Genomic DNA, 25,630 nt, shown 5'->3' on the forward strand with positions numbered 1-25,630 from the left:
TGTTCTTAATTTTTGATTTAATTAATTTTTAATTTCAGACTTTACCTTCTGGGAAATCACGCTTAATGTTTCCGAATTTATCAATGTTGGATATCAGCAACAATTTATTAAAAGAAGTCCCAACGAATATTTACGACCTAAATAACCTCTCAGTGTTGAATATCAGCGGAAACTTAGGTAAACAAATTTTGAGATAGATTGCCCAGAAATCCGCGAAACTAAATCTATTTTTAAATTTACCGATTTAAATTTAGACATCAACGAGTTGCCGCCGCAAATGGGATTGTTGTCGCGTTTGTGGAATCTGAACACCAGAGGTTGCTCGTTGCAGGAACCGCTTAAGTCGATGATCGACAGCAAGAAATATAAAACGATGGATATTATTGGTTATTTAAAATCGGTTCTTGAAGACGCCAGACCGTACGCTAGAATAAAATTAATGATTGTGGGCGTTCAAGGGATTGGAAAAACTAGTTTGTTGGAACAACTAAGACAAGAAGGAGTTAGTAGAAAAAAACCTGAGGTACCAAAGATTATTTAAATTTTTTTTAGGTTATAATAATTTATTTTGTCCACAACTACCTTATAATATATACCTTATAAATGAGTTTTCTAAATCAAAAGGGTAGTCATTTTTCACGGAGTGAATAATAATTAATTATTAATTAATTATTTACGGGTAATCAACTTGACATAATAATAATTATTTGAAATGTCAAAATTTCAAAAAACGTCAATTTAATTTAATTTTTTAGTACTTTCTAAAGGTTTCACATTAAAAAAACGTAAACAAATTCCTTTTTTTCTATGATTTAAGCATAAATTAATTAATTTTCTTAAAAAAACATGACGTTTCGTAAAATTGACATTTAATTTTGACAAATTGTTGTGAAGTTGGTTACAGTTGGTAACATTGAATTTGTGTCACATTGACGTTTAAACTTTATTCAAAAATGTATTTAAAAAAAATAATTTATGGAATCAATTTCAACAGTAGTCCTGGACAAAGTATAGTATTTTATTCACATAGCCCTCATTATATGCTCGTCTAATAATATACTATTTTTTTTAAGCATTGGGCAAAACGTATGGGAAATAAAAACATAAACGTAAAAACTTGTCGCGGTACAAATATATCAACGGTTGGTGTCGATATAGGAGATTGGATTTACGAGAAAAAAATTCGAAATCAATCAACACACGGCCCCGTAATTTTCCGAACATGGGATTTTGGAGGACAAAAAGAATACTACGCAACGCATCAATATTTCTTATCAAAGCGTAGCCTTTATTTAGTTGTATGGAAAATCGCTGATGGTTACAAAGGAATAAACGAAATCCTCCAATGGTTAGTCAACATCCAAGCTCGGGCCCCGAATTCGCCCGTTTTAATCATCGGAACCCACTACGACATCGTCCAAGAACGAAATCCAACCGTTTCCGAAGAATACCAACAAGTAATAAGAGATCGTTTCATCAATATAGTCGATGCGGAAAAATGCGGACTCCCTCGGGTTTTAGACACGATTGAAATTAGTTGTAAAACGAGGCATAACATAAAATTATTGTGCAATTTAATTTATGACACGGTGTTTAGTTTGAGACCGCCTGGAAGTAAAGAGTTACTTTTAGAACAAAAGGTGCCCGCTTCTTATTTGGCTTTGGAAGATGTTGTTAATCATATTTCGGCAGAGAGGCGAATTAATAATTTAGATCCGGTTTTAAATGCGGAACAATATCGGACGATTGTTACGACGGAAATGCAACAAAGATATGGAAGGAGTTTCAGGGATGCTGGTGAATTACATCAAGCTACTTTATTTTTACACGATAATGGTAAGAACAAAAATGCCCATTATGTATGGTATATAGTATACAGGTGTATCTAAATTGATGCGAAAGATTTTAAGGGGTGATTTTTCAGCGAAAATTAAAAAACCACTTCTCCTCCAAGTTACAGCCCTCTAAAACTGGGAAAAAAAATTGTTCTTTAATAAATTCACTATGGAGGAATTTGGAAGGATGAAATTTGGTAGATAACTATTACTAATAAGGTGATAGTTTTTGACGATTTTTATAACCCCAATATGTTTTTATAAGGGGGTGAAAAAATCCACCCCTATGATACTTCGCATCAGAACTTTTTAATGCATCTACATTTTTCTATTTAAAAAATTAATCAAAATAGAGGGATTCAATATGCAACTTTTTTGTCTCTTAACATTTTCTCCTAAAGTTGTTAGTTTGTCCATAAAAAAATAAAATAGTACCTATTTGACACAAATTCATAGTATGGTTATTATTTATGTAAAAATATCAAGTAGGCTGATGTCATAATGACAAATTTTTCAATATTATAACAATAACAATTAACAAAACTACAAAAACAAATAATAACGTTAACAAAATATTAATAATCATAATAAATATTGAAAATGCCGCCCCTCAGCAGCGACGCACGATTCTACCCTTCGCCTCATTGAATTTCGTATTCTTTCAAATATTCCTGGTGTATTCCTAACAGTTTCACATGATGCGATGATACGATTCCGTAAATCTTTAATATTTTCAACAGGAGTTGAGTAAACCAGGGTTTTAAGAAAACTCCAAATACAGAAATCTAATGGATTTAATTCCGGAGATCTGGCTGGCCAATTCTGAGGACCACCGCTGCCTATCCAACGTTTTGTATAAACTTCGTCTACGTAGCGACGAGCGTTAATACTAAAATGCGCATGTACCATAATTCTCGCTTGATTTCTATCGAAACGTCATCAAGAAGCAGGGGCAACTCCTCTTCGAGGAAATTACAGTATGCGTCTCCATTTAATCTCATTGGAAAAAAATATGGTCCAATTAAATAATTGTCAATGACACCAAGCCATACATTTAATGAAAATTGGTGTTGAAAATTGGATTCAACAATTTTATGTGGATTTTCTTCAGCCCATATGTGATTATTATGAAAATTTCTGATGGATTCTTTTGAAAAGTTACAAAATCAGTAAATAAAATACGACATAAAATCTGCGGGGTTTGTGTAACTATTTGAAGAATCCATTGGCAAAAAATGCATTGGCGCTTGAACACGTTGCAGATGACAAGGATACAAAAGTTCTTCCTCTAGTACTACATTATGTACTTCTCGTGAACGTCCGCAATCGACAATTCTTCTTGAAAAAAATGTTGCATATTGAATCTCTCTATTTAAATTAATTTTTTAAATAGAAAAATGTAGACGCATTAAAAAGTTCTGATGTGAAGTGATGTGATAATTACAATTACATAATTACAACATCAAGTTATTATTTATATTAATAATATTACTTCTTTTATGAAGCTTTTTCATTGAGAAAAATTAACAACATTAATTTGTATGTTTAGACTGGTTTTGACTTGATAATAATATATGTTTATTTATTTATCGTTTTTTATGGTAACCGGAAAATCCGTTTTGACCAAAAAGTTATATGAAAGACCCCCCTTAATTTTCATTGAAAAATCACCCCTTCAAATTTAGATAACCTGTATATCTTGGTATGTATCAACTTTGGTTGGTACCTCGAAGTATCTCGAATTATTGGAGGGTACATTGCCATTTAAGGAACTTTAAGTGTTATTCGTTGCTCATTTGTTTTCTGAAATAAAAACAATTGAATACTGCCTTATTATGGCAAATAAAATATTAAACAACTTTTGTATAAAATGTTTATACAAGATATATACTATGTTCCATACATAATGGGCACCTATATATACTATATTCCATACATAATGGGCCATAGAAACCAGGGCGTACCTACCTACATACCTAGTTTGTCCCACATAAAATGCAACATGTCAATATAATTTAACATTACAGTAAAACCTCAACATATTATAGCTTAACAAAAATATACAACAATCTAGCGCTGAATAACAAATAAAACTAGACTAACACTAGCACTAGAACTAGAAACATTCCATTTAGCTGTGCGTCTCTTAACCACTTAAGCGTTTCATTTTTGTAAGAAAAGGTGTTTAAAATCTGTCAGTTTGTTTTATTTTATTTTCTCTTTAAGTCTTAAAAATTAGTAAGGAATCTGAAATTAAGTAAAAAACAAGAAATGAAATGATTTAATTTTAAAATAGTTAAATTTATTCAATAAGAAATTTGGGTATGACATATTTTAAAACATTCAATGCACAATCCTACTTTATAAACGTATTGGAGAGAGTTTTTCTTCAACTTTTCCATATTTTTCCATAAATTTTTTGAATTTCCAAACATGATTTTAGAGCTTTCTGTTTTGTATATACCAAAAGAATTCCAAATTGTCTGATGAAGAAGGTGTTGAAACATTTTATAATTATATTTCTTTCCGCGCATTTTGATAATAGGATAACTTGTTGTACTAGAATTGTTGTAATCATTGATAAATTTTGGATTTTTTTTAGAATCTTGCCTTTTTTCAACTTCTGCCTTCATCATTTCTGTATTCTAAATTGTTGATAAGAAGCCAACGTCCTTTATGTCGGTTCCATTTCATAACACATACTTTTCCTGTCTGGTATGCCAGTATTTCTCCTTTTTTCAACTTTTTATTTTGCAGATTTTTCGACATATCTTTTCTATTCAATTTCATAGTACCAAATATATCGATTTTGAAATGCAAAAGAATATCTGCACGTGTCGGGGAAGTATAAAAATTGTCAATGGTGTCCCAAATACAAAGTTAGTCTCATCAAAGACATAACAATGTGTTTCCATTCTCTGGTCTTTATAATTATTATCAATTATTGTTCCCTTTCCTTTGTAAATGATGAATGGCAAACATTCGGATTCCTCTTTTTAGAGGTATATAGTAGATAGTCTATTGTTACATCTCTTTTGAGTGTAATCGCAGAAGAAAATTTTTTATTTAGATGTTTAATGACAGGCCATAATTTATTTAGTTTCGGATATGGGTGCGTTTCTGCATTATATCTTACATTGTTTGTAAAATGTATACAATTCTTCAATAAACTAAAACGTCTACAGGACATAACTTTTGCGAAAAATGGTGTTTCAATCAAATCATTCTTCGACCAGTACCATTCGCATTTTGATTTATTTACAATACCTTGCAAAATTTAAATAGCAGAAAAAAACATCAATTCTCCATAATTTGTCGGTTTCCACTTCTTCATACGTGAAAATCTTCTCGAAATTCCAGTACCACATTAAACTGCATATCTCTTAGTCTCTGTTATAATTATGTCCAGGATTTCCGTATTCCAAAAAATTCAAAATAACGTAAAATTAATTCCTCAGCGTCATCGTCAAATTAGAAATTTACACCAGCTGTGTCGCTAAAAGAAAACCTTGGCGAACAAGGTTTCTCTGAATTTAACGACATTTTCGTTCTTTAAATCAGAATCATAAGATCATGATTCTGAAAAATCACTTTCACTCTCTGATTCGCTTATCAACATTTCCTCATCACTTTCTAATATTATTGACTAAAACAAACATACAATTGACTAAAACAAACATCAACAAAAGATAGCATAAAAACGGTTATAATAAGAAGTTTTACTCTAAAATGAATATTATCTATTTTACTTATATTTAAAATGTAGTGGTAAATCCACCATCAAAGTGCAAATAAGATGAACAATGTTCGTAAAAATATCTCCATGTAAGCCGAAAAGTAATTGCCCGAACGAGATTCGGGCATCTCGCTATAAACGCAAACTTCGTGCTAATATACTTTCTAGTTCTAGGTCTAGTGTTAGTTCTAATTTTACACTATCACTAGAACTAACACAAGACCTAGAACTAGAATCATTCGGGTTTAGCCGTCTTGAGAGACGTGCGGCTAAACCAGAATGTTTCTAGTTCTCGGTCTAGTGTTAGTTCTAGTTTTGCACTAACACTGTCTCTACAACTTATACAAGACCTAGAACTGAAATCATTTGAGTTTAGACGTCTTGAAAGACCTGTGGCTAAATCCGAATATTTCTAGTTCTAGGTCTAGTGTTAGTTCTTGTTTTACACTAGCTCTAACACAAGAACTAACACAAGACCTAGAACTCAAATCATTTGAGTTTAGCCGTTTTGAGAGACGTGCCGCTAAATCCGAATGTTTCTAGTTCTAGGTCAAATGTTAGTTCTAGTGACAGTGTAGCGCTAGTTACCATTAGATATCATTATTTTGTATATTTTTATGGAACTAAAACTAGAGCTAACACTAGACCTAGAACTAGAAAGTTTCAAGTTTAGCCGTTCGTCTGAAGACGGCTAAACCCGAAACTTTCTAGTTCTAGGTCTAGTTTTACACTATCACTAAAACTAACACAAGAATTAGAACTAGAGTCATTCGAGTTTAGCCATCTTGAGAGACGTGCGGCTAAATCCGAATGTTTCTAGTTCTAGGTCTACTTTTAATTTTAGTTTTAACTAACACTAGATCGAGACATTCCAGAAACATTCGGGTTTAATCGTGCGTCTCTTAAGACAGCCAAAAACTCGAAACTTTCTAGGTCTAGTGTTAGTGGATTATCGTAAGAACGTCACTTTTTTTCTTTTGCAAAACTATCCAATACCTGTATTATTAGGCTATGTTGCATTTTATTTGTGATAGTGCAAGTGCATAGTAGTTTCATAATTATAGTTATTGCATTCATATATTGCGAGTTTATATAATGTTGAAATTTTTTGTAATTAGGTGTCCTTCTTCACTACGACGACGCGACATTAAAAGATTTATATTTCCTCGACCCACAATGGCTTTGCGATATGCTCGCGCACGTTGTAACAATTCGCGAAATAAATCCTTTCGCCCGAACGGGAATAATGAAATTAGAAGACCTCAAACACATTTTCAAAGCGAGCAGTATCGGGCCGATGGACACCAGGGGTTACATTGTGAATTTATTAAATAAATTCGAAGTGGCTTTAACGTGGGACTCCAGAACTTTATTAATACCCTCATTATTACCATCGGAAGAAGATATTTATTTAGCCCAATTATATCCGGGACAATTTCATCCGATGGTTAAAGTTAAGGTTCCGTTACGATCGAGAGGATGGGCGATTAGAAATAAAAAAATTTCGGTTTCACCAAAAAGCGTTTTGTATCGAGATAATAGCATGGCTAAGTTTCAAATGAGTTTACCATCATCGAGCTCAAATAATGGTAAATTAAATGATTTATAATTAGTTTTTAATTAATTTAAATTATTTTTTTAGAAGAATTACAAGATGAATCAAACGATTTATACCAAATCACGAATTCCCCATCAAATAAATCAATAACTCGTTTACTTTTGATGTCGTATTTTCCATCAGGGTTTTGGTCAAGATTAATGTCGAGAATTCTCGCTGATGATTCAATCGTTGATATAATAAGATCGTTTTTTATTCTACCAAAAGATGTCGTTCAAGATCTTGAATTGTTGAAGTTATTAGATTTAAAAGCGGAGTGGGTTTTGTGGCAAACTGGGTTGCAATTAAAATATGGTGATATAACCTTATTTAGGATGAGGGAAGTTCTAAATAGTTCGGCGACTTGTTATCGCCAAATGAAATTTAAATTAAAACAAGAAGGGCAGTGGTGCGATGTTGATTTGCAAAATTCTTCCATTTTAGAAATATATTTCCCCGTTGATTCATTGATAATTAAATCGTTAAAATGTGATAAAAAAGATTTAATTATTGACTGTACCCCGGAATCAACAGCGCAACTTTTAGCTTTAGCTGTTGATCATATTGATATTCTCTTAGAAGATTGGTACCCAACGTTAGGAACGAGATTTGTTCATACATCAGAAGGAAAATTTTTAGTTACACGTTTAATACCCTGCCCAACATGTTTATCAAACTCAAATGAAATGGAGCAACAATTGGCGCATTTTCCCGGTGATCCTGGTAAACATTTATTGGAACCACCGTTTAATCAGGATGAAATTGACGCGAATTTCTATCGGATCCGAAAATCTCAAGAGAGTTACACTTCCGAATGTGATAGCGGCGTTGGGCCGGATTCAGCCGGATCGAGTCGTATGCCTTCCGTGGAAGGTCACCCCGCTTTAAATTCGGATGAAAATAAGGATGTTCAACATGTTTTTTATAGTTGGATGGTTGAAGAATGTATTTTGGCTGCTTATGGTAGCAAAAATGTTGAATGCCCGAATCATGGTGATGTTCATTTAGCGAAAATTGCTCCAGATACGGTAAATAAATAAAGATTTTAATGTTATTAATTATTAAAATAAGTTATTTAATAACAATTATATTTTAATGAAATGACTGAACACGTTGATTGAATGAATTTTGAATGAATGAATTTGAATTAATGATTGTTATAAATAATAGTAGTAATGATTTTATATAGAAACATAATCTTGTTATTACATGTCGTGTGCACAACATGTATAGGGTGGTTCAAATTCGATGTCCAAATAGGCTATCTCGGAAACTATAAGAGTTAGAAAAAAAGTAGCTTACATGTCATGATCTCGTTTTTCGAGGAACTGCTAATGCCAAAAACCTCAAAGCGCTATCGTCTTTTGTTTTTCCCCTAGAGGCCAAAATTGAAAATATCGTAAAACCAGCAAGTACAATTATCTTGGTTATTATTATAAGTGGAGTATTATAGTTAAGACATTATATGGACACTTTTTTTACAGAGAATTTGATGACGTTGTCAAAAAAAATTTTTCGGTTTTAGATTTTGGGATATTATGACAATTTTCGTTTTTTTAAATGGAAACAACCACTGATTATTCGCTTATTAAATTCGTTATTTTTTTCTGATTACAAAAATATAAGGCTAGATAGGTCTATTTCTTATTGTTTTAAAATAAAGCTAAAAATAAACTTTTTTTTCGTGTCGCCAAAGAAATTAAATTTACAGTTTCCTGTAAATTACGGTACAATAACTAAAAATTTATATAAAATTTACTTTATTTTTTAATATGTAACATTCTAACGTGTTAAACTTTTCGTAATTTTCGTAATCCATCTTAAAAAAACAGGATTTTTAATTTGACACTTCAGAAAATTTTTCTATACAAACAAATGTTGCTATGTTAATTTGAATTTAAAAAAATAAACTCCCTAGATTTGCAAAGTACCGCGGTTTGACGCCATTTTGGCTCGAAAGTCAAGCGGGAAATTTAAAACTACAAACCAAAACATTACGCCAAATTTCCTTTCTTTTTTTCTCGTGGTACTCTGAAGAGTCGAAAGTCCTTTTTACTGTCATTTTTGCAACTCCAAAGGCAACAAGACGGCAATATTTTTGTAAATAAGTGGTGAGATGCAGTGACAAGCTGTCATACAGCCATTTTGGCTCGAAAACAGGCTTCATGAACCGCGGTACTTTGTAAATTAAAGATAAAAAAATATATATGAGCGCCATCTATCAATTATTTATTAAGTCATTTAATAATATTAAATATTAATAAAAAATGTGAAATAATGCAATCTATTCCAACTTTTGTGTAAAACAAATATAAATTAAATAGTTGAACAAATGCATTTGTTTCAAATATCAGAAATATATTTTTTTAATTTTTAATTATAATTTACAGGAAACTGTAAATAACGATACTAAAAAAAGTTTATTTTTAGCTTTATTCTAAAACAATAAGAAATAGACCTGTCAAACCCTACATTTTTGTAATCAAAAAAACATAACGAATGTAATAAACGAATAATCAGTGGTTGTTTCCATTTAAAAAAATGAAAATTGTCATGATATCTCAAAATCTAAAATCGAAAAATTTTTTTGACTACGTCATGAAATTCTCTGTAAGAAAGTGTCCATATAATGTCTTAGTTATAATTCTGGTTATAATACTCCACCTATAATTATTAGCCAAGATAATTGCACTTGTTGGTTTTACGATATTTTCAATTTTGGCCTCTAGAGTGAATAAATAACCTGAGCGAATATTAGCTCATTATATATGAGTAGAATATATATGAGTAGAGTTAAATACTTTGTCCACAACTACTATTGAAATTGATTCCATAAATTTATTTTTTTAAATAAATTTTTGAGTAAATTTTAAACGTCAATTTGACACTAATTCAATTTTACCAACTGTAACCAACTTCACTACAATTTGTCAAAATTAAATGTCAACTTTATGAAACGTAATGTTTCTTTTACAAAAGAATAATAAAATTAATTTATGCTTAAATCATACGAAAAAAGGAATTTATTTAAGTTTTTTTAATGTCAAACCTTTAGAAAGTATTAAAAAATTAAATTAAATTGACGTTTTTTGAAATTTTGACATTTCAAATAATTATTATTACCCTGTCAAGTTGATTAAATAATGACATTAATGACTATTCATCGCTATTATTTGTGAAAAATGACTACCCTTTTCTTTTAGAAAACTCATTTATAAGGTAGTTGTGGACAAAATATACAGGTTGCAGATTATGTTTAGTTTTAAAGAAACTTTGACCCGCTATATCTCGTTAAGGAGGCATTTGCGACCCATGTATATTAAGACTTTTTGGGATTTTTGATGTATTACCTGCCCTAGAAGTCTGTCAGCGGTTTTTTGAATCACCCTGTATTATATCTTATCTATGGCAATAATAGTTAAAAGTTCTTGACAAGTTAACATCAGATTTTAACCCTTTGTGTCCCGACGGTACTTTAAAGTACCGGTAGTTTTAAACACTCATTTTAAACCGTAGTCATCTATTCGACGCATATAGAGCTGTCGGTACTTTCTACTATATAAGAAAGAATCTGTATAAAAAATGACACAATCCGCACTGTAGGGTTTTTAGATATATTTAAACTTATTCGTCCAGATGTGAGATTAGAAGTTTAGTGAAACGTGGTGTTGTTGAATTTTGTTGTTCAAAAAGGTATCTCTTTAATAAATGGTTATTAGGTGTGATTATTACAGATCATTTTAAGAAGAAAGCATTAAGCTTTAATTTAAAATAAGTCTTATTCCTTAATTTCAATAAATACCGCTTCCAGGAATTTTTAAATTAGCTTCTTTTTTGACAGTTTTAGTTTATACGAAAATGTAAGTTTTGTTTCAACATTTTTTTTCTTAATATTTTTACAATCCAACCCAACAATTATTATATATCATTTTAAAGAGAAAGGTTTGAACTTTAATTTAGAACAAGTCTTATTCCTTAATTTCAATAAATACGGCTTTCAGGAATTTTTAATTTATCATCTTTTTTGACAGTTTTAGCCTATACGAAAATGTAGTTGTTTTATTTCAACATCTCTTTTTCAATATTTTTCCAATCCAACCCCACAATTATTATACATTGTTTTAAAGAGAAAGCTTTGAGCTTTAATTTAGAACAAGTCTCATTCCTTAATTTCAGTAAATACAGCTTCCAGGAATTTTTAAATTAGCTTCTTTTTTGATAGTTTTAGGTTATACGAAAATGTAAGTTTTGTTTCAACATTTTTTTTCTTAATATTTTTCCAATCCAACCCAACAATTATTATACATCATTTTAAAGAGAAAGCTTTGAGCTTAAATTTAGAACAAGTCTCGTTCCTTAATTTCAATAAATACGGCTGCCAAGAATTTTTAATTTATAATCTTTTTTGACACTTCTAGGTTATACAAAAATGTAAGTCTTGTTTCCACATTTTTTTTTAAATATTTTTCCAATCCACCCCAACGATTATTACATATCGATTTAAACAGAAAGCTTTAAGCTTCAATTTAAAATAAGTTTTATTTCTTAATTTCAATAAACGCGGTTGCCAAAAAATTTTGAATTAGCATCTTTTGTGACACTTAGATTATGTGAAAATGTTAGTTTTTGCTCAATATGTTTTTTCTCAATATTCTATCAGATTTTCGTCGTTCTGTAGCTGCAGGTCTGATAAATAAATATTCAAATTTGCCACGAAAACGCCGTAGAAAGAGGAAGTTGTAAAAATTGTTCTGCCAAAGCTAGACCCCACTCAAACTGCGTACAAGGTTTATTTATGTTGTAATGAAAGAAAGAACTGTTTTTCTGAATATCATAATGTGATTTAGCTAAAGCAAGTGTTATTTATTTTCTAAAGTAATAAAAAATGTATTATTTTTATATTAGTAATAAAAGTTTTTGTATACAGCAACATCACTAAAATATATTTTGATGCTTGACGGTACTCTCAAGTACCATTATCCCCCTGGAATGGGGATTGCATATTTTGTTAAAATTGATTCCAAAAGCCTTTACTGAGTGTATTTTGATATCGTTTTAATTCTGTCACAAAGTTTCAAAATTTTTGACTTCTTGGGACACAAAGGGTTAAATTGTTGTTAGTAGTTCGTCGTGTTGTGATGTTGTTCTGGTGCGATATTTTTGAACTTCCTGGAGATGTGTTAAGGTCGAAGTCAAATTCATTGATTCCCACACCCTGTCGGCAATAGAAAGAATATCCACAACGTCTTATTTGCTAGAAGCGGGGAGTGCTACAGAAACAACACGAGGTAGTCTCCTTTCCCATAACTTCAACAGTAAATTTGGACTAACAGCCTAAAATCCACCGTGGTTAACATTGCTCGATAAAAATCGGGCGGTTTTTGATCTCCCATTTGAGAACCTAACAGAATATCGTCCAAACGTTTTTCTTCACTCAAAGATAATCTTTCAATTAAATTTTTTTTTTGAGTAAAGAATATGGATTCGTATCTGGAGGATTCTGAATGAGATCCATAACCACCGTGGTAGGGTGGAGATTATCTCAGTTATCTCATTTGCCCAAAGAACGTTAAATTTAGTTTTCTCATTGCTAATGTTAGCTAAAGTAAACTGCTCCTCAACTTGTCGAAACCAAATACCGGGATTAGAAGGCCAAAATGGTGATAATTTCAATTTTAAAATATTTTGTAATCAATTCTAACAACATAAAAATTCAGAAAAAAGTTTGTTTCAATTTTAAAGTATCTTCTTATTATATGTCAGCATGCTACAGTTATATTTAATTTCTTTTATTCTTTTTTTAGATATTCGTAGATCTCGGTGATAGATACCTAATAAAACCGGAAAACATCAAAAAAGGGCGCTTATTAGGCAGAGGCGCCTTCGGTTTTGTTTTTAAAGGGACTTGCAAAAATCGTTGTACAAACACCGTAATTGATGTAGCTATGAAAATGCTACAACCCGTCCAACCCGGTCCTAACGCACGTCAATCCGCGATAATCGCCTATAAAGCGGCCCAAGGAAAATGGGATCGCGACCCCCTTCAATACGCTTGTAAAGCGTATTGCACCGCCCGACAAGAATTAAGCATCCTACTCTCATTAAGGCACCCAAATATCGTCCCATTCGTTGGGGTTTGCACCAGCCCTTTAGCGTTAGTTTTAGATTTAGCCCCCCAAGGAGCGTTAGATTTGGTTTTAAAACATCATAGAAGAAGCGGAGCTAAAGTGGGACCTTACACATTACAAGCGATTATTTTGCAAGTTGCCAAAGCGATAGAGTATTTACATCGACAACATATCATTTATCGTGATTTAAAATCGGAGAATGTTTTGGTTTGGGAGATGCCGCCCCCATTTCATGACAACCCCGATTATGAGGTTCACATAAAAGTAGCCGATTATGGAATCAGCCGATTAACTTTACCGTCCGGGGCGAAAGGTTTTGGGGGAACCGAAGGATTCATGGCCCCAGAAATCATGCGTTATAATGGGGAAGAAGAGTATACAGAAAAAGTCGATTGTTTTTCGTTCGGAATGTTTATTTATGAGTTATTAACGTTGCATCAACCGTTTGAGGGGCACGAATCGGTTAAAGAATGCATTTTAGAAGGGGGAAGACCGCCGTTGACATATCGAGAAACTTTGTATCCTAGTTATTGTTTGGATTTGATGGTGCTTTGTTGGTCTCAACAGCCGAAAGATCGACCATCGGCTAGTCAAATAGTTTCGATTGCTAGCGCACCAGAATTTATTCATTTAAGTGATGTTATGTCTTTGAAACATCAAGCTAATGTTGAAGCTACAACAAGTGCCCCAATTACACATATAACAGGTAAAAATTATCTTTTTGAATTAATTTATTGTAAAGTAATAATTTTTTAGATGATGGTTTATCCGGATCTGAACTTTGGTTAATGTGTGCAAATTCAAGGGTGGATCTTTTATTGGCTGCAGATCGCGGTTGGCTTCAATATCACACAATGACTTTACCAATTAGGCCAACGGCGACCTGCACGGTGGGGAATTCGATTTGGATTGGGGATTTTGCAGCCAGAGTGCACGCTTATTCGTGAGTTAATTAAATATTACCCAAATAATAGTTATTATAGGCTATCTCAGAAATTATAAGAGATACGAAAAAAGTAGGTGCCATATCCCGGTCTCTTTTTCCAAGACTAATCCAATCCCGGAAAGACCAAACCTCTATCTTCTTTTGTTTTTAAGTAATAGCCAAAAAGTCAAATTTTGGCGATTTCAAAAAATGCTCATATTTCGTTTATTTTTGAAATTAGAGAAATGGAGTTAATACATTTCCTCTGTAAACTTGGGTATTTCCTGTTCGCACTATAACTGTTTAGGCAAATAATTTCTTCATTTGTATAAAAAAATATGTAGGCAAAAATCAATTTTTCGGTAATTTTGTGATTGATTTATCAAGTTGAAGGTTTCGAACATTATCATGAATTGTTTATAAAATTTTTTGAGTGCATTAACAGGATGAAAGAACGGCCGAACCCGAAAGACCCACCTTTACAGACGGAAGATGCTAAAAAACCGTTTACAGACGAAGGGTTAAGACACTTTCTTGAATAGAATGTACTGACGTTGAAAAATTTTAAACATAGCTGATAATTTTTGATATATAACATAAAGTTGTATTTTTTTAAATACAAACTATAGTTGATTATGATGTTACTGAAAAGAGCATATTTTTAGCTTTTCAATCATGTTCGCACGCATGGTGTATTGGCGGAATATAAGCGTTATTTTTCAATTCTAAAATGTTCATAAAGTTCAAATGTTTAATTATAGTAGGCGGGGAAAACGCTAAATGCCACTCGCCCCAGGGATCTTTGATAGGAGAACTTGGGCAAGGTTTATAGAACATAAGGTTACCTCATTCCCTATGCCTCTGTAGTATCGATTATTACCCCGCAAATTGACGTCACTGGTTCGATACAGTCAGAATAAAAGATAGCCGATACGTGCCTATACTGTGGTACAGTCTTGGGTACAGTCTATATAAAATATTTAAACTTCGCATCGTGTTGTGTTGTTCATAGAACCAGCTACGTCACTGACCCACCTTGCCTGTCAGAGGAGGAGAATCGGTATTGGGTAACCTTATGTTCTATAGACCTTGGAACTTGGGACTGATTATATGTCGAAATTCCACCGTAAGATGGCTTTACCGTCTATACTGAAATTATTTAATTAAACTAACAATTTTATTATTAATAGTGGGAATGATGAGAGACAGCAATAACAATTATTACCAGTATCATTCTTTTAATTTAAAAGGTACAGATTCCAATTCGTGTTATATTTTTAAATTTGCCGCTAACTTCAACTTTTAAAATTATAAAGTTGAAGTTAGTTCAGAATGACAGATGAAAACGTCATTTTAAAGTGATTTTTCGGTAAGGGTATAATAAAGTAATAATGGTATGATTAAATAATTAGATTATAACTGACATTATAGCTTTGTCTCAGCTAACGTTATAAGTTGTTGGAAGTTCGTCAGATGCAATCTCACATGTCGTATGATGCGATATGTACGGTATTATTTGACAGGTGTAATTGCCATAGGTAATTGCATTTAAGGGATTCCCAACCAGTCGGAACGTTAATTGGAGCCACATAGTAGCTCCAAACACTTTCCAAGCAGTTATTTTGTGGTTGGAGCTTTTATATACAAACCCAATCCAACCTGTATTGTAGTGGTTCTGTTCTTAGCTAAATAATTCCAAAATATCCCCAACAGATGGCGCTATTTTCTATGATGCCATTTAGTTACTATAGCAACGTGAGTTTACTGATCATTTCATTCATGAATTTTTCAAAACGAATTTCCCGCTTAAGAATAAAACGATAAAATTAAATATAAAATACATTGGAGTCCGCCTTGAAGATGATACATTAGTCTTCATATCCCCATTGAATCGGTATTTTAATGGAATGTCCGCTATGATCCCTAATTTTCTAATTTTTATCTCACCCAATTTCAAAAGAAAACATTGCTGATATCAAAAAACTTGTGAATCTTATGTTTGGGGAAAACTGGGAAAATACTACCGAATATTTCATTCATTAATGCTGTTGTAACCTTACAACCAGTAAGTTTAGTAGAAGATGACAGTCTGCGACTGTTTAGTTCCTGAAGTTGTTGTTTATATTTAAGTATTCATTAATTAATACATTTCTTGTATTTTTAACAAACAAACTTTATCTACAAATCATTTTTTATTGGTGAACAAAGTCAGGGATAAGATCATGAGAAATTTAAATTAACTATTCAAAGTTTTTATTCGTTGATGCAAATCTTTATCAACTTTATCCTGAATAATGGTACAAAACCAACTTTATTCTGTCATATTCGTGCAAAACCATATTATAGTAACTAGATAGTGTTTACTGTCCGGATCCGCCTACTATAATCAAAATTTTGAACATTAGCGCTTACTACTTTGGAATTGAAAATTAACGCTTATTTTCTGCAAATACACCATACATGCGATACATCATTCAAAGCTAAAAATATGCTCTTTTCAGTAACATCATAATAAAGTATACTTTGTATTTAAAAAAATACAACTTTGTGTTGTATCTCAAAAATCACCAAGTATGTTTAAAATATTTCAATGGCAGTATATTCGTTGTTCTATCTAAAGCTCTCGAGCGCTTTGTTTATTTACAAGTTCAAGAGTATTTACAAGAATTTAACTTGCACAACGAGTTTCAATCGGGTTTTCGTAAGGGTCATGGCACGACAACAGCGCTTATTAAGATTACAGATGACATTAGGTATGCTTGCGACAAACGTTATGTTACCATCCTTGTATTACTTGATTTCAGCAAGGCGTTCGATTCAGTTGATCACTATCTTTTGTTGGCGTCACTAGCTGCCCTTGGATTTACCTCTTCATGTTTATCTTGGTTTCAATCTTACTTTTCTTGTCGTTCCTTATGTGTGCGTGCTGATTAATGTAATGCTGATAAGTTAAATGTATACATTTTCTTTAATTTGTATTTGTTGTTTCTTATTATTGTAACGGTTTTATTTGAAATAATTTGAAAACGCGAAATTTTTTTGGAAAAAAGTTATTTATTTTAAATATGTTTGAAGGGTTACATATAGATGAGGGGTTAAATTTTCTTAAATTTTCGGATCGTGTTTTTTTGGCGAACTGGGTTTGACGCGCGGTCCGTTCTTAAAAACGTAGAGATTTTGGAGAGGTGGTTGAAGCGTTGAGTTAGCGACGAAGGTTTAAATTTTATTAACATCCGCGTGCGTTTTTTTTACGTTGAGACCAAATTAAGGGTTTAGTAGTGCCCTCCAAAGTTATTTTGGGATTGTGGGTCTCATAGTGTATTTTTTTCGACGATTAATTCTTGTTAGGTTTTGCAAATTTTCGTCGGTACTCCTTTGGGAGGATTTTTCAAACCACGTTTTGCGTTTTTACGCGTGCTTCTAGTTTTTTAGCGTTTTTTAGCTTCTTGTATTGGATATTTATTTTTGGTCTAAATTTTTCCCGTCTACGACCTGTCGATTTCGGTCCGTCAATCCAAAAGGCGAACATCGTTAAAAACCGTCGTTCCCAAGATCGTATGATTTTTCCGGATAAAGAATTATCATCAGGAATGTAAAATTTTCAGCGTGTGCAGAATTTTCAAGGTCAGATTACTTAATTTTCTCGTTCCCGGAACATTCGTCGAGTCGTCTTTTTCGTAACCTGTTAACAAACAAAAAAAGCGTGTTTTTCAAATATATGAACGTTATATATATTTTGAGAAAAATATTGAATTAAATATATAATTTAATATAATAAAGTTTGAGATAAAAAAAAAGGAAAAAATATATAAAAAAAAATAGAACAGTTTATTGTTACTTACCTAGAATTATGTTTGATATTTTTATACTCACCTGAAATAATTGGTTATTTATTATTATTTGGTTTAGTTTATTTTTAGTTCATTGTCTTATTTTTTTTTGATTTTGTAAGATCACAGTTAACTCGAGTAAACTTTGATTAAATTAATTTTTTGTTTCTCATAGTTTTTGAATGGTTATTATTATAATTGATTTATTTATTTTTTTTTACTTTCACGAAAAATTACTTCATTTTTTTTTAATTCTATTAATAGAGTATTATTATTACTATTATCCGTTTTGTTTTCTTTGATTTTCGTCATTCACTTTCACTTCAGAGTGGGTCCTGTTGTGATTGGCATTGAGACAAGGAATACTATCGTAGATCCACTGGCGCCCTATATAAAAAAAAAAGAAATCCACCCCTTCTCCACTGAGATTGCCGGCACCTTGTTTTTCGTGGCATTTTGTTTTAAGTTTTTGATTATAAATTTTTTTTGTGCGCTACATTATGGCAATAAATTTATTTATTATTATATTCTATTTAAAAAAGTGCCTTAAGAACGTATCAACCCCATTTTTCCAATTTCAAAAATAAACGAAATATGAGCATTTTTTGAAATCACGAAAATTTGCCTTTTTGGTTATAACCTAAAAACAAAAGAAGATAGAGGTTTGGTATTTGCGGGATTGGATTAGTGTCGAAAAAAGAGACCGGGACATGGCACCTACTTTTTTCGTATCTCTTATAGTTTCTGAGAGAGCCTATAATAACACCCAAATTTGCCCACCCTGTACATTTGACGCCACCGTATTTTTCTTATGTAGTTTGGTCTCCTAAACCCAAAAATCACATTTAAAATTTTTTCTATGGATACGTTTTGGAGCTATGATTTTTGTTTAGGGGTAATTTGACTATTTGCAGCATACCTCGAGTTAGAGATGACCTGATAGATGAAATAATATTAATACATATTCCAATCGGTTCGGTAGTTTTAAAATAAGGGCCCATAATATGTGAATAAGGGATTTTTTTTTAACAAAATGTGAACCAAAAATTCATTCAATATCCGTGGAGAGTCGCAGAAAAATTCTTTTTTACCTTCTACGTAAAGTTTGCTCTTTTTAGAAGACAACAAGGTATGCAGGATGAGAATCGGTGGAGAAATTAGAAAGAATTATGATTTAAAATAATTTCAAGATGGCTGCCACATCCAGTGTACCGGAAGTAGCCTACAACTTCGTTATTTTAAACGAAATGCTGTAATTTTTATTGGATATTTAAATTGAAAAACAGTTTTTTTAATCAAAAATCACAATACAAAATTCACTCAAACGCCTTGGAGAGCCGCAAAAATTCCGTCTTATTTTTTACATAGGGTTTGTACTTTTACAATAGGAAGATGCCCAGGTTTTTCCTGTTTCTATATTTTTCGGTATTCCTAACACATATTGCCGTTGTTTTACTCAGTGAATTAATCATGATGTGGATCCTTGTTATCAATATATGTATATGAAAATAATTAAACGTATATTTATGCTTTTATTGATATATTAAGTTTTACACTCTGCCTGACGCGTTTCGGCGATCTACGCCATCTTCGGAGGCTTTCGTCCTTATTGGTTATGCTATGTAGTACATTTATGTACATAAAATATCGGTTCGTATTCTGACTGAATACGAATACCTAGCACGTGCTAGCACGCCATTTTCTGCAATTTGTTCGCTCCCGAGAAAAACAAGTAGTAATCCAGCCCATTAAATGTTAACGTTTGAAAATAATCCCTGCAAGAAGCATCTTATAAAAATAAGAATAAAAAAGAATAAGAATAATACAGTGGCGTCAAATGTACATTATATGAATTTTTTTTGTAGACTAGTGTAACCACTTATATTAATTATTCCTTTAGAGTTACTGATGGCTACAAAATCTTCTCATACACATTAGAAAATGAACCAAACGTAAGCGTCGAATCATTTTTATATTTACCAATGTTAAAACGAGTTGCGTGCACTTTATCGAATGGAAGATTATTTTTACTCAACTCCGACACCTTACCAAGAACTCCAACCGCAGCTGAAGGCACCTTTGTTATGACGGAATTAGGTTCAAGCAGTGTTATAACTTGTATGTGTTATCTTTACGAAGAACAGGAAAGACTTTGCGAATTATGGTGTGGCCAATCGGAAGGGCAAATATCGATTTACTCAATAAAAGATCACGGCGTGGTTAGTCAAGAAATTGTGAATCATTACCAACCGATAATCGAAACAGTCCAAGTTAAGAAATTAGTTTCCGATAGTTTAAACGTTTGGTCCTACGTCCATCCAGGTTGTATCGTTTATCAATGGGATCAAAAAACGCGTTCGATTATCAACAAATTGGATTGTTCAAAATTAGTACCATGCTCAGAAAGTTTAAAATCAATCGCAATCGAGGAACATTTAAGCCCAACAAATTGTCAAGTAACCAGCGTTGCGGTTTTAAATGATGAATTATACATTGGAACAACTTGGGGTTGTGTTATCGTTGCCGAAAAAGCGACATTAAGACCGATTACGATTTTTAGACCGTACGAAGAAGAGGTTAGATCGATTGTACCATTGGCGCGGTTAAAAACGAGTAACGACAGACACGAATACACCCCGTTAATTGCGACTATAGGGAGAGGTTATAGAAGTTTATTAAACCGATATACAGATGTAACTGTAAACGTTGCTTCCGTTCAAAGCCCGGTTTCGAGTCAAATTAGTTTTGCAACAGCAAAACAAAATATGTACGTTTTGTTATGGCGAGCTGAGCATTGGGGAGGTACTTAAAAATATTATTAAAAGTTAGAAAACGAGGATGATATGAAGATAAAATAATCATAAATCTATTTAGCACTTCTTTTTTTAATTTTAGTTATGAGGCATTACAAAAGAATTAATTCAGAATTAAGCAATTTTTAATTTAATTAATTTTTACTCAGACTGGTTGTGTATTTTTTTACTTATACGTATTTTAATTATTCCTCACGAAACTAGAACCTAAGTTTTAACTGTGATTCGATTTTAACCTAATAAGACTTAACGGTTATTCCAAAAAGATTAAAAATCTCGTACGTTGTGTGTTGATTGTGTAACGAATGAGAATTAAATAAAAATAATGTTAAAATATTATATGTATTTATATCTATAAGTGAATTTCACTTAAGATGCAATATTACTGTTCCTACTTTGTCCCACATAAAACTTTTCAAAACATCGATATCTCTGCTTACAACAAAGAAAGATGTTTTGGAGTCTGCTCTGTGGCGCTACCAAAACTTAGCACTATAATAATTTGTATCTATCATCCACCAACTGGTGACAAAAATAATATAATTAGAAGGCTTGAAGACACACTACACACATAAAACAAACACATCGATGTAAGAATCTATTTGTAATTGGAGATTATAACATCTGCATTCATGAAAAAAGTACTATAAGAGACGACTTCCTGGCGGAAATGTCCGAGTTTGGATTACACCCTATCTTTAACAGTTCTTCCAGAATTAATGGGAAACGCTGCGTAGACAATGTATTCACAGACAGATACACCCATCATATTGTAACATATACCATGAACTTGCATCTTAGAAATCACTTACTTTCAAACTATCTTCTAAAACAGAAAAGCAAATACAAATAAAATGTAGAAGAATGAACACTAAAAACATGCTGACATTTAAAACCTTATTACAAGACATCAACTGGGCACCCATATACTTAAAAACAAATACCGCGGAAATTTGTTGTACAATATTCCATAAATATATTATCAAATGCTTTCAAAGTGCGTTCCCTGAGAAGAAAGTTCAAAAATCTGGTAGGGGTACAAATCTAAAATTGAAAGCAAAAAACTTATGGAAAGTATGTAAACAAGTCTGATAACAAAATTTTGGCGGCCTGGAAACTTGTCAAACAAGAAACTGGAAAATCCGGGAAAATACCAGCAGAAGATTCAACATTAAATGTCGAAGACTTAAACCTTTTCTTCTCTTAAATCGAGGTTGTATCGAAACACTCTTCGATCAGCTATGTATGTATATAAGAAAACGAGAGTGCATGCGTTCCCGCACACCGCACTTAGGCCCCATTGGACCCCTTGTACATACTCCCAACAGAACCTCTTTTCACATCAACTAGCCTAGGGAATTATAGTCGTCCACACGGCGATCGGTTTTTATGACTCTGCCACTTTCCTACTGTAGTTGTAAAATGAACAAAGACGGGGTTGCACCAGGTAGTTTCCCATTGTAGAATGCTGGGATTCCTCACTCAGGGCCGCATTAAAAAACACACTTTACTTGCAAATTGTAGAAAAATAATAGGGTGATATATAAATACTCATTATTCTCTTATTTGTTGTATTTCTAATATTAAGTACATATTTTTTCTAAGAAATGTTTTGAGAATGCATGCATTGTCTAATTACAAAAAGAGCGGAAGATAATTAGATTCTTTAAAATTTTGTTATTCTATTATTTAGACATTCCTAAAATTAATATTTTTTTCTAAGACTTTTATATTAATTTTTATAATTAAATTTTAGTTTAAAAAAATTTAAATTCGACCCTGTCTTTGTCTGACTGTTATAAATCTTTTCAAGTACTCAAGCGGGCAAAAATCACCCCGGCTTTTATTTATGACTGTCATAAAAACCGATCTGGATGTGGAAGAGTATACCGAAGGCCAGGATATTACTCAGAGGTAAGTTCCTGATATCACCTGTGGTCGGCATGAGAGGGGCAATCACACAAGATGTGTCTAGCGATCTCGTCGTCCTGTTCACAGACTCGACAGAGAGGAGAGTTTGCAAGCTTCATATTGTGAAGGTACTTGTTTACCTTACAGTGTCCCGTGAGGAGACCTGTTGCTAATTGGAGAGCGTTTTTTCCGAGCCCTACGAAAAACTGAGCTGTAGTTTTTGAAGGATATTTTAACAGATCCTTAGCAAGATAGCAGCCCGGAGTTTTGTCCCATGCGTTTAGGAATTTGTTGTGAGTAATATTAAGCATATTACTCATGTTGATATGAGTAGCTAAGGAGTGGTAATTATCGGCTCGGGTGCACAGAGAACGCAGCTGGCAGCACGCTTTGCCAGTCTATCCGCATGTTTGTTACCCATAGGGCCGGAGTGCCCCTTGATCCATTGGATAGTGACACGATTGTATTTCGTGGCTTCTTCCAGTGCTAGATGGCAGTCCATTATTAGTGCAGACATTATCTTAACGCTAAAACAGATTGCCTACTGTCTGTATAAATAGTATAACACTTACCGCGTTCGTTGGAGTCAACAATATAGTCAGCAGCAAGTTTTATAGCGAGTTCCGCTTGTATGACGGAGGTACCTTTACTTAGAGGTTCTGAGAGGCGTATTCGAGGATGATGGGAAAAGACCCCCACTCCCGCCCCGTTCCGTCTTTTTGAGCCATCAGTGTACATTTTTAAGGTCTTATTCGCATCTACTACTGTGCGACTGATGTAGGTGAGGTAATTTCTTGAGAAACCGTATTTTGCTAACAACCAGCTATGTTGATGCAATTAGTGTGATCAACTCAACAAGCTTGGCGATAGAGTCACTAAGTGAAGTAAGAGAGCTACAGATCAGAAATACAATAAAGAGTCTAAAAGCAAAAAATACCAAAGGTATATACGAACTGTCCACAAAGCTAATAAAAGAAGTTGAACCAATAATTAGCAAACACCTATGTTTTGGCATAAACAAATGTCTATAGGAGAGAATCTTTCCGATAGAGCTCAAGCTGGCGAAGATAACACCTATATATAAGAAAGGAGACAAAGGTATATGCAACAACTATAGACCAATATCTATTTTACCAATCTTATCAAAAATATTTGAAAGTGTACTAAATAAAACAATAGTAGACTACCAAAAACAAAGGTCTGCGATAACTGCCCTACTCAGCGTAATAGAAGCTATAATCCACGATTTTGATCAACAAAACTTCACTCAAATTACATTTTACGACCTAACCAAAGCCTTTGATTCGGTGAACCATTCAATATTATTACGCAAACAACAAAAATATAGAATAAGAGGAAATGCATTGAAATTTCTACCATCATATTTGCAAGAAAGAAAGCAATCAGTTTTTTTGGCGAGGTCAACAATCAACTTGGAGAGAAGTGGCAACAGGAGTACCCCAGGGTTCGGTCTTGGGACCGTTACTATTCCTCATATATATTAACGATTTGCCAAAAAATATTCCAACAGAGTTAATTTGTCTTTACGCGGATGACACATCTTGCGTTACAAGAAGTGGTGACATCAAGAAGCTTGAAGAAAAAACAAAACATTGAAAAGGCAGAGCACTGGTTTTCCATAAACAAATTGAAACTAAATAAAAAAAAAACAAATATACTCACCTTTTACACAAAACAAAATGATGAGGTAACCGATAAATACATAAAGTTCCTTGGAATTATCATCTCCGAAACGCTTAAATGAACCCAACACATATCCGACTTATATCAAATGCCTTATATTGTGTTAAGACTATACGTTGCAACCTACCACCGAGAGACACTGCGTAGTGTAGCGTATACTTTGCATATTTCCACAGTATAGCGACGTATGGGATTATTGCGTGGGGTGCATCAAAAGAAATGGAAGCCATTTTTATAATATAAAAAGGGCAATTCGTATATTAGCTGGGCTAAGAAATCATGAGAGCTAAAGAACTCACTTCATAAAATTAAAAATAGTCACCTTGCCATGCTGTTTTATACTTAACTGCCTTGAGTATATTCACAACAAAAAAGACTCGCTACAAAACAATGCAGACAATCACGATCACAACACTCGCTACAAAAGGAATATATTGGCAAAAGTGTGACATGAGTGGCAAAATCACAAAAAACTTACCACTACATAGAACTAACCTAGAACTAGAATCATTCGGGTTTACCCGTCTTAAGAGACGTACGGCTAAACCCAAATGTTTCTAGTTCTAGGTCTAATGTTAGTTCTAGCAATAGTGCAAGTGTAAAACTAGAACTAACACTATACCTAGAACTAAAATCATTCAGGTTTAGCCGTCTTTAGAGACGTGTGGCTAAACCCAAATGATTTTAGTTCTAGTTTTAATTGTTATTAAACGCTAGATTGTTGTATATTTTTGTTGTAACATACCCTGGTAACTCGCTATAACATGGCGTCAGATTTGGCGGGATACTGCCACTGTCACTTCTGGTTATTCTGTGTCTATACAAAGGTCTATACTAAATATGGAAAAAAACTCACCCTGTATATTGCAAGTAAAAATTTTCGTTTTAGCGCCACCTATCCATAACACCTTTACCTACATTTTTAATATGTGTTACAAAATTTGCAATGTTAATTTATATTATTTAACAATTATAATAAATTTAAATAAAATACGTTATTAAAATTAACTATTTAATACAAAAGTAACAATAAATCTATTTAATAACTTCATTTAACACAATTTAGTTATCTCTTGGTTTTATAAATAGATGGAGCTACGCGAAATCTGTCAAATTCAAGTTTTTAAGCATTTTTTCTCTTTTGTTTATAG

The 25,630-nt window shown here is 32.6% G+C and overlaps 1 protein-coding gene across 3 annotated transcripts in view; it reads left to right on the top strand.

The window, feature by feature from the left end:
• Window positions 1-21,201, top strand: part of LOC111421339 (Leucine-rich repeat kinase) — a 42,885-nt gene extending 21,684 nt beyond the window's left edge. For all 3 annotated transcript variants that reach the window (XM_071195368.1, XM_071195370.1, XM_071195369.1), the window contains 8 exons: window positions 39-177; window positions 255-523; window positions 1,074-1,836; window positions 6,690-7,160; window positions 7,214-8,196; window positions 12,973-14,002; window positions 14,053-14,239; window positions 19,952-21,201. In XM_071195368.1, coding sequence (XP_071051469.1) covers window positions 39-177; window positions 255-523; window positions 1,074-1,836; window positions 6,690-7,160; window positions 7,214-8,196; window positions 12,973-14,002; window positions 14,053-14,239; window positions 19,952-20,861 — 4,752 coding nt within the window. In that variant the 3' untranslated portion in view covers window positions 20,862-21,201. The remainder of the gene's footprint in view (window positions 1-38; window positions 178-254; window positions 524-1,073; window positions 1,837-6,689; window positions 7,161-7,213; window positions 8,197-12,972; window positions 14,003-14,052; window positions 14,240-19,951) is intronic.
• Window positions 21,202-25,630: the final 4,429 nt, after the last annotated feature.

This window comes from Onthophagus taurus, chromosome 3 (assembly GCF_036711975.1).
Source record: "Onthophagus taurus isolate NC chromosome 3, IU_Otau_3.0, whole genome shotgun sequence".
Taxonomy (NCBI): Eukaryota; Metazoa; Arthropoda; class Insecta; order Coleoptera; family Scarabaeidae; genus Onthophagus; species Onthophagus taurus.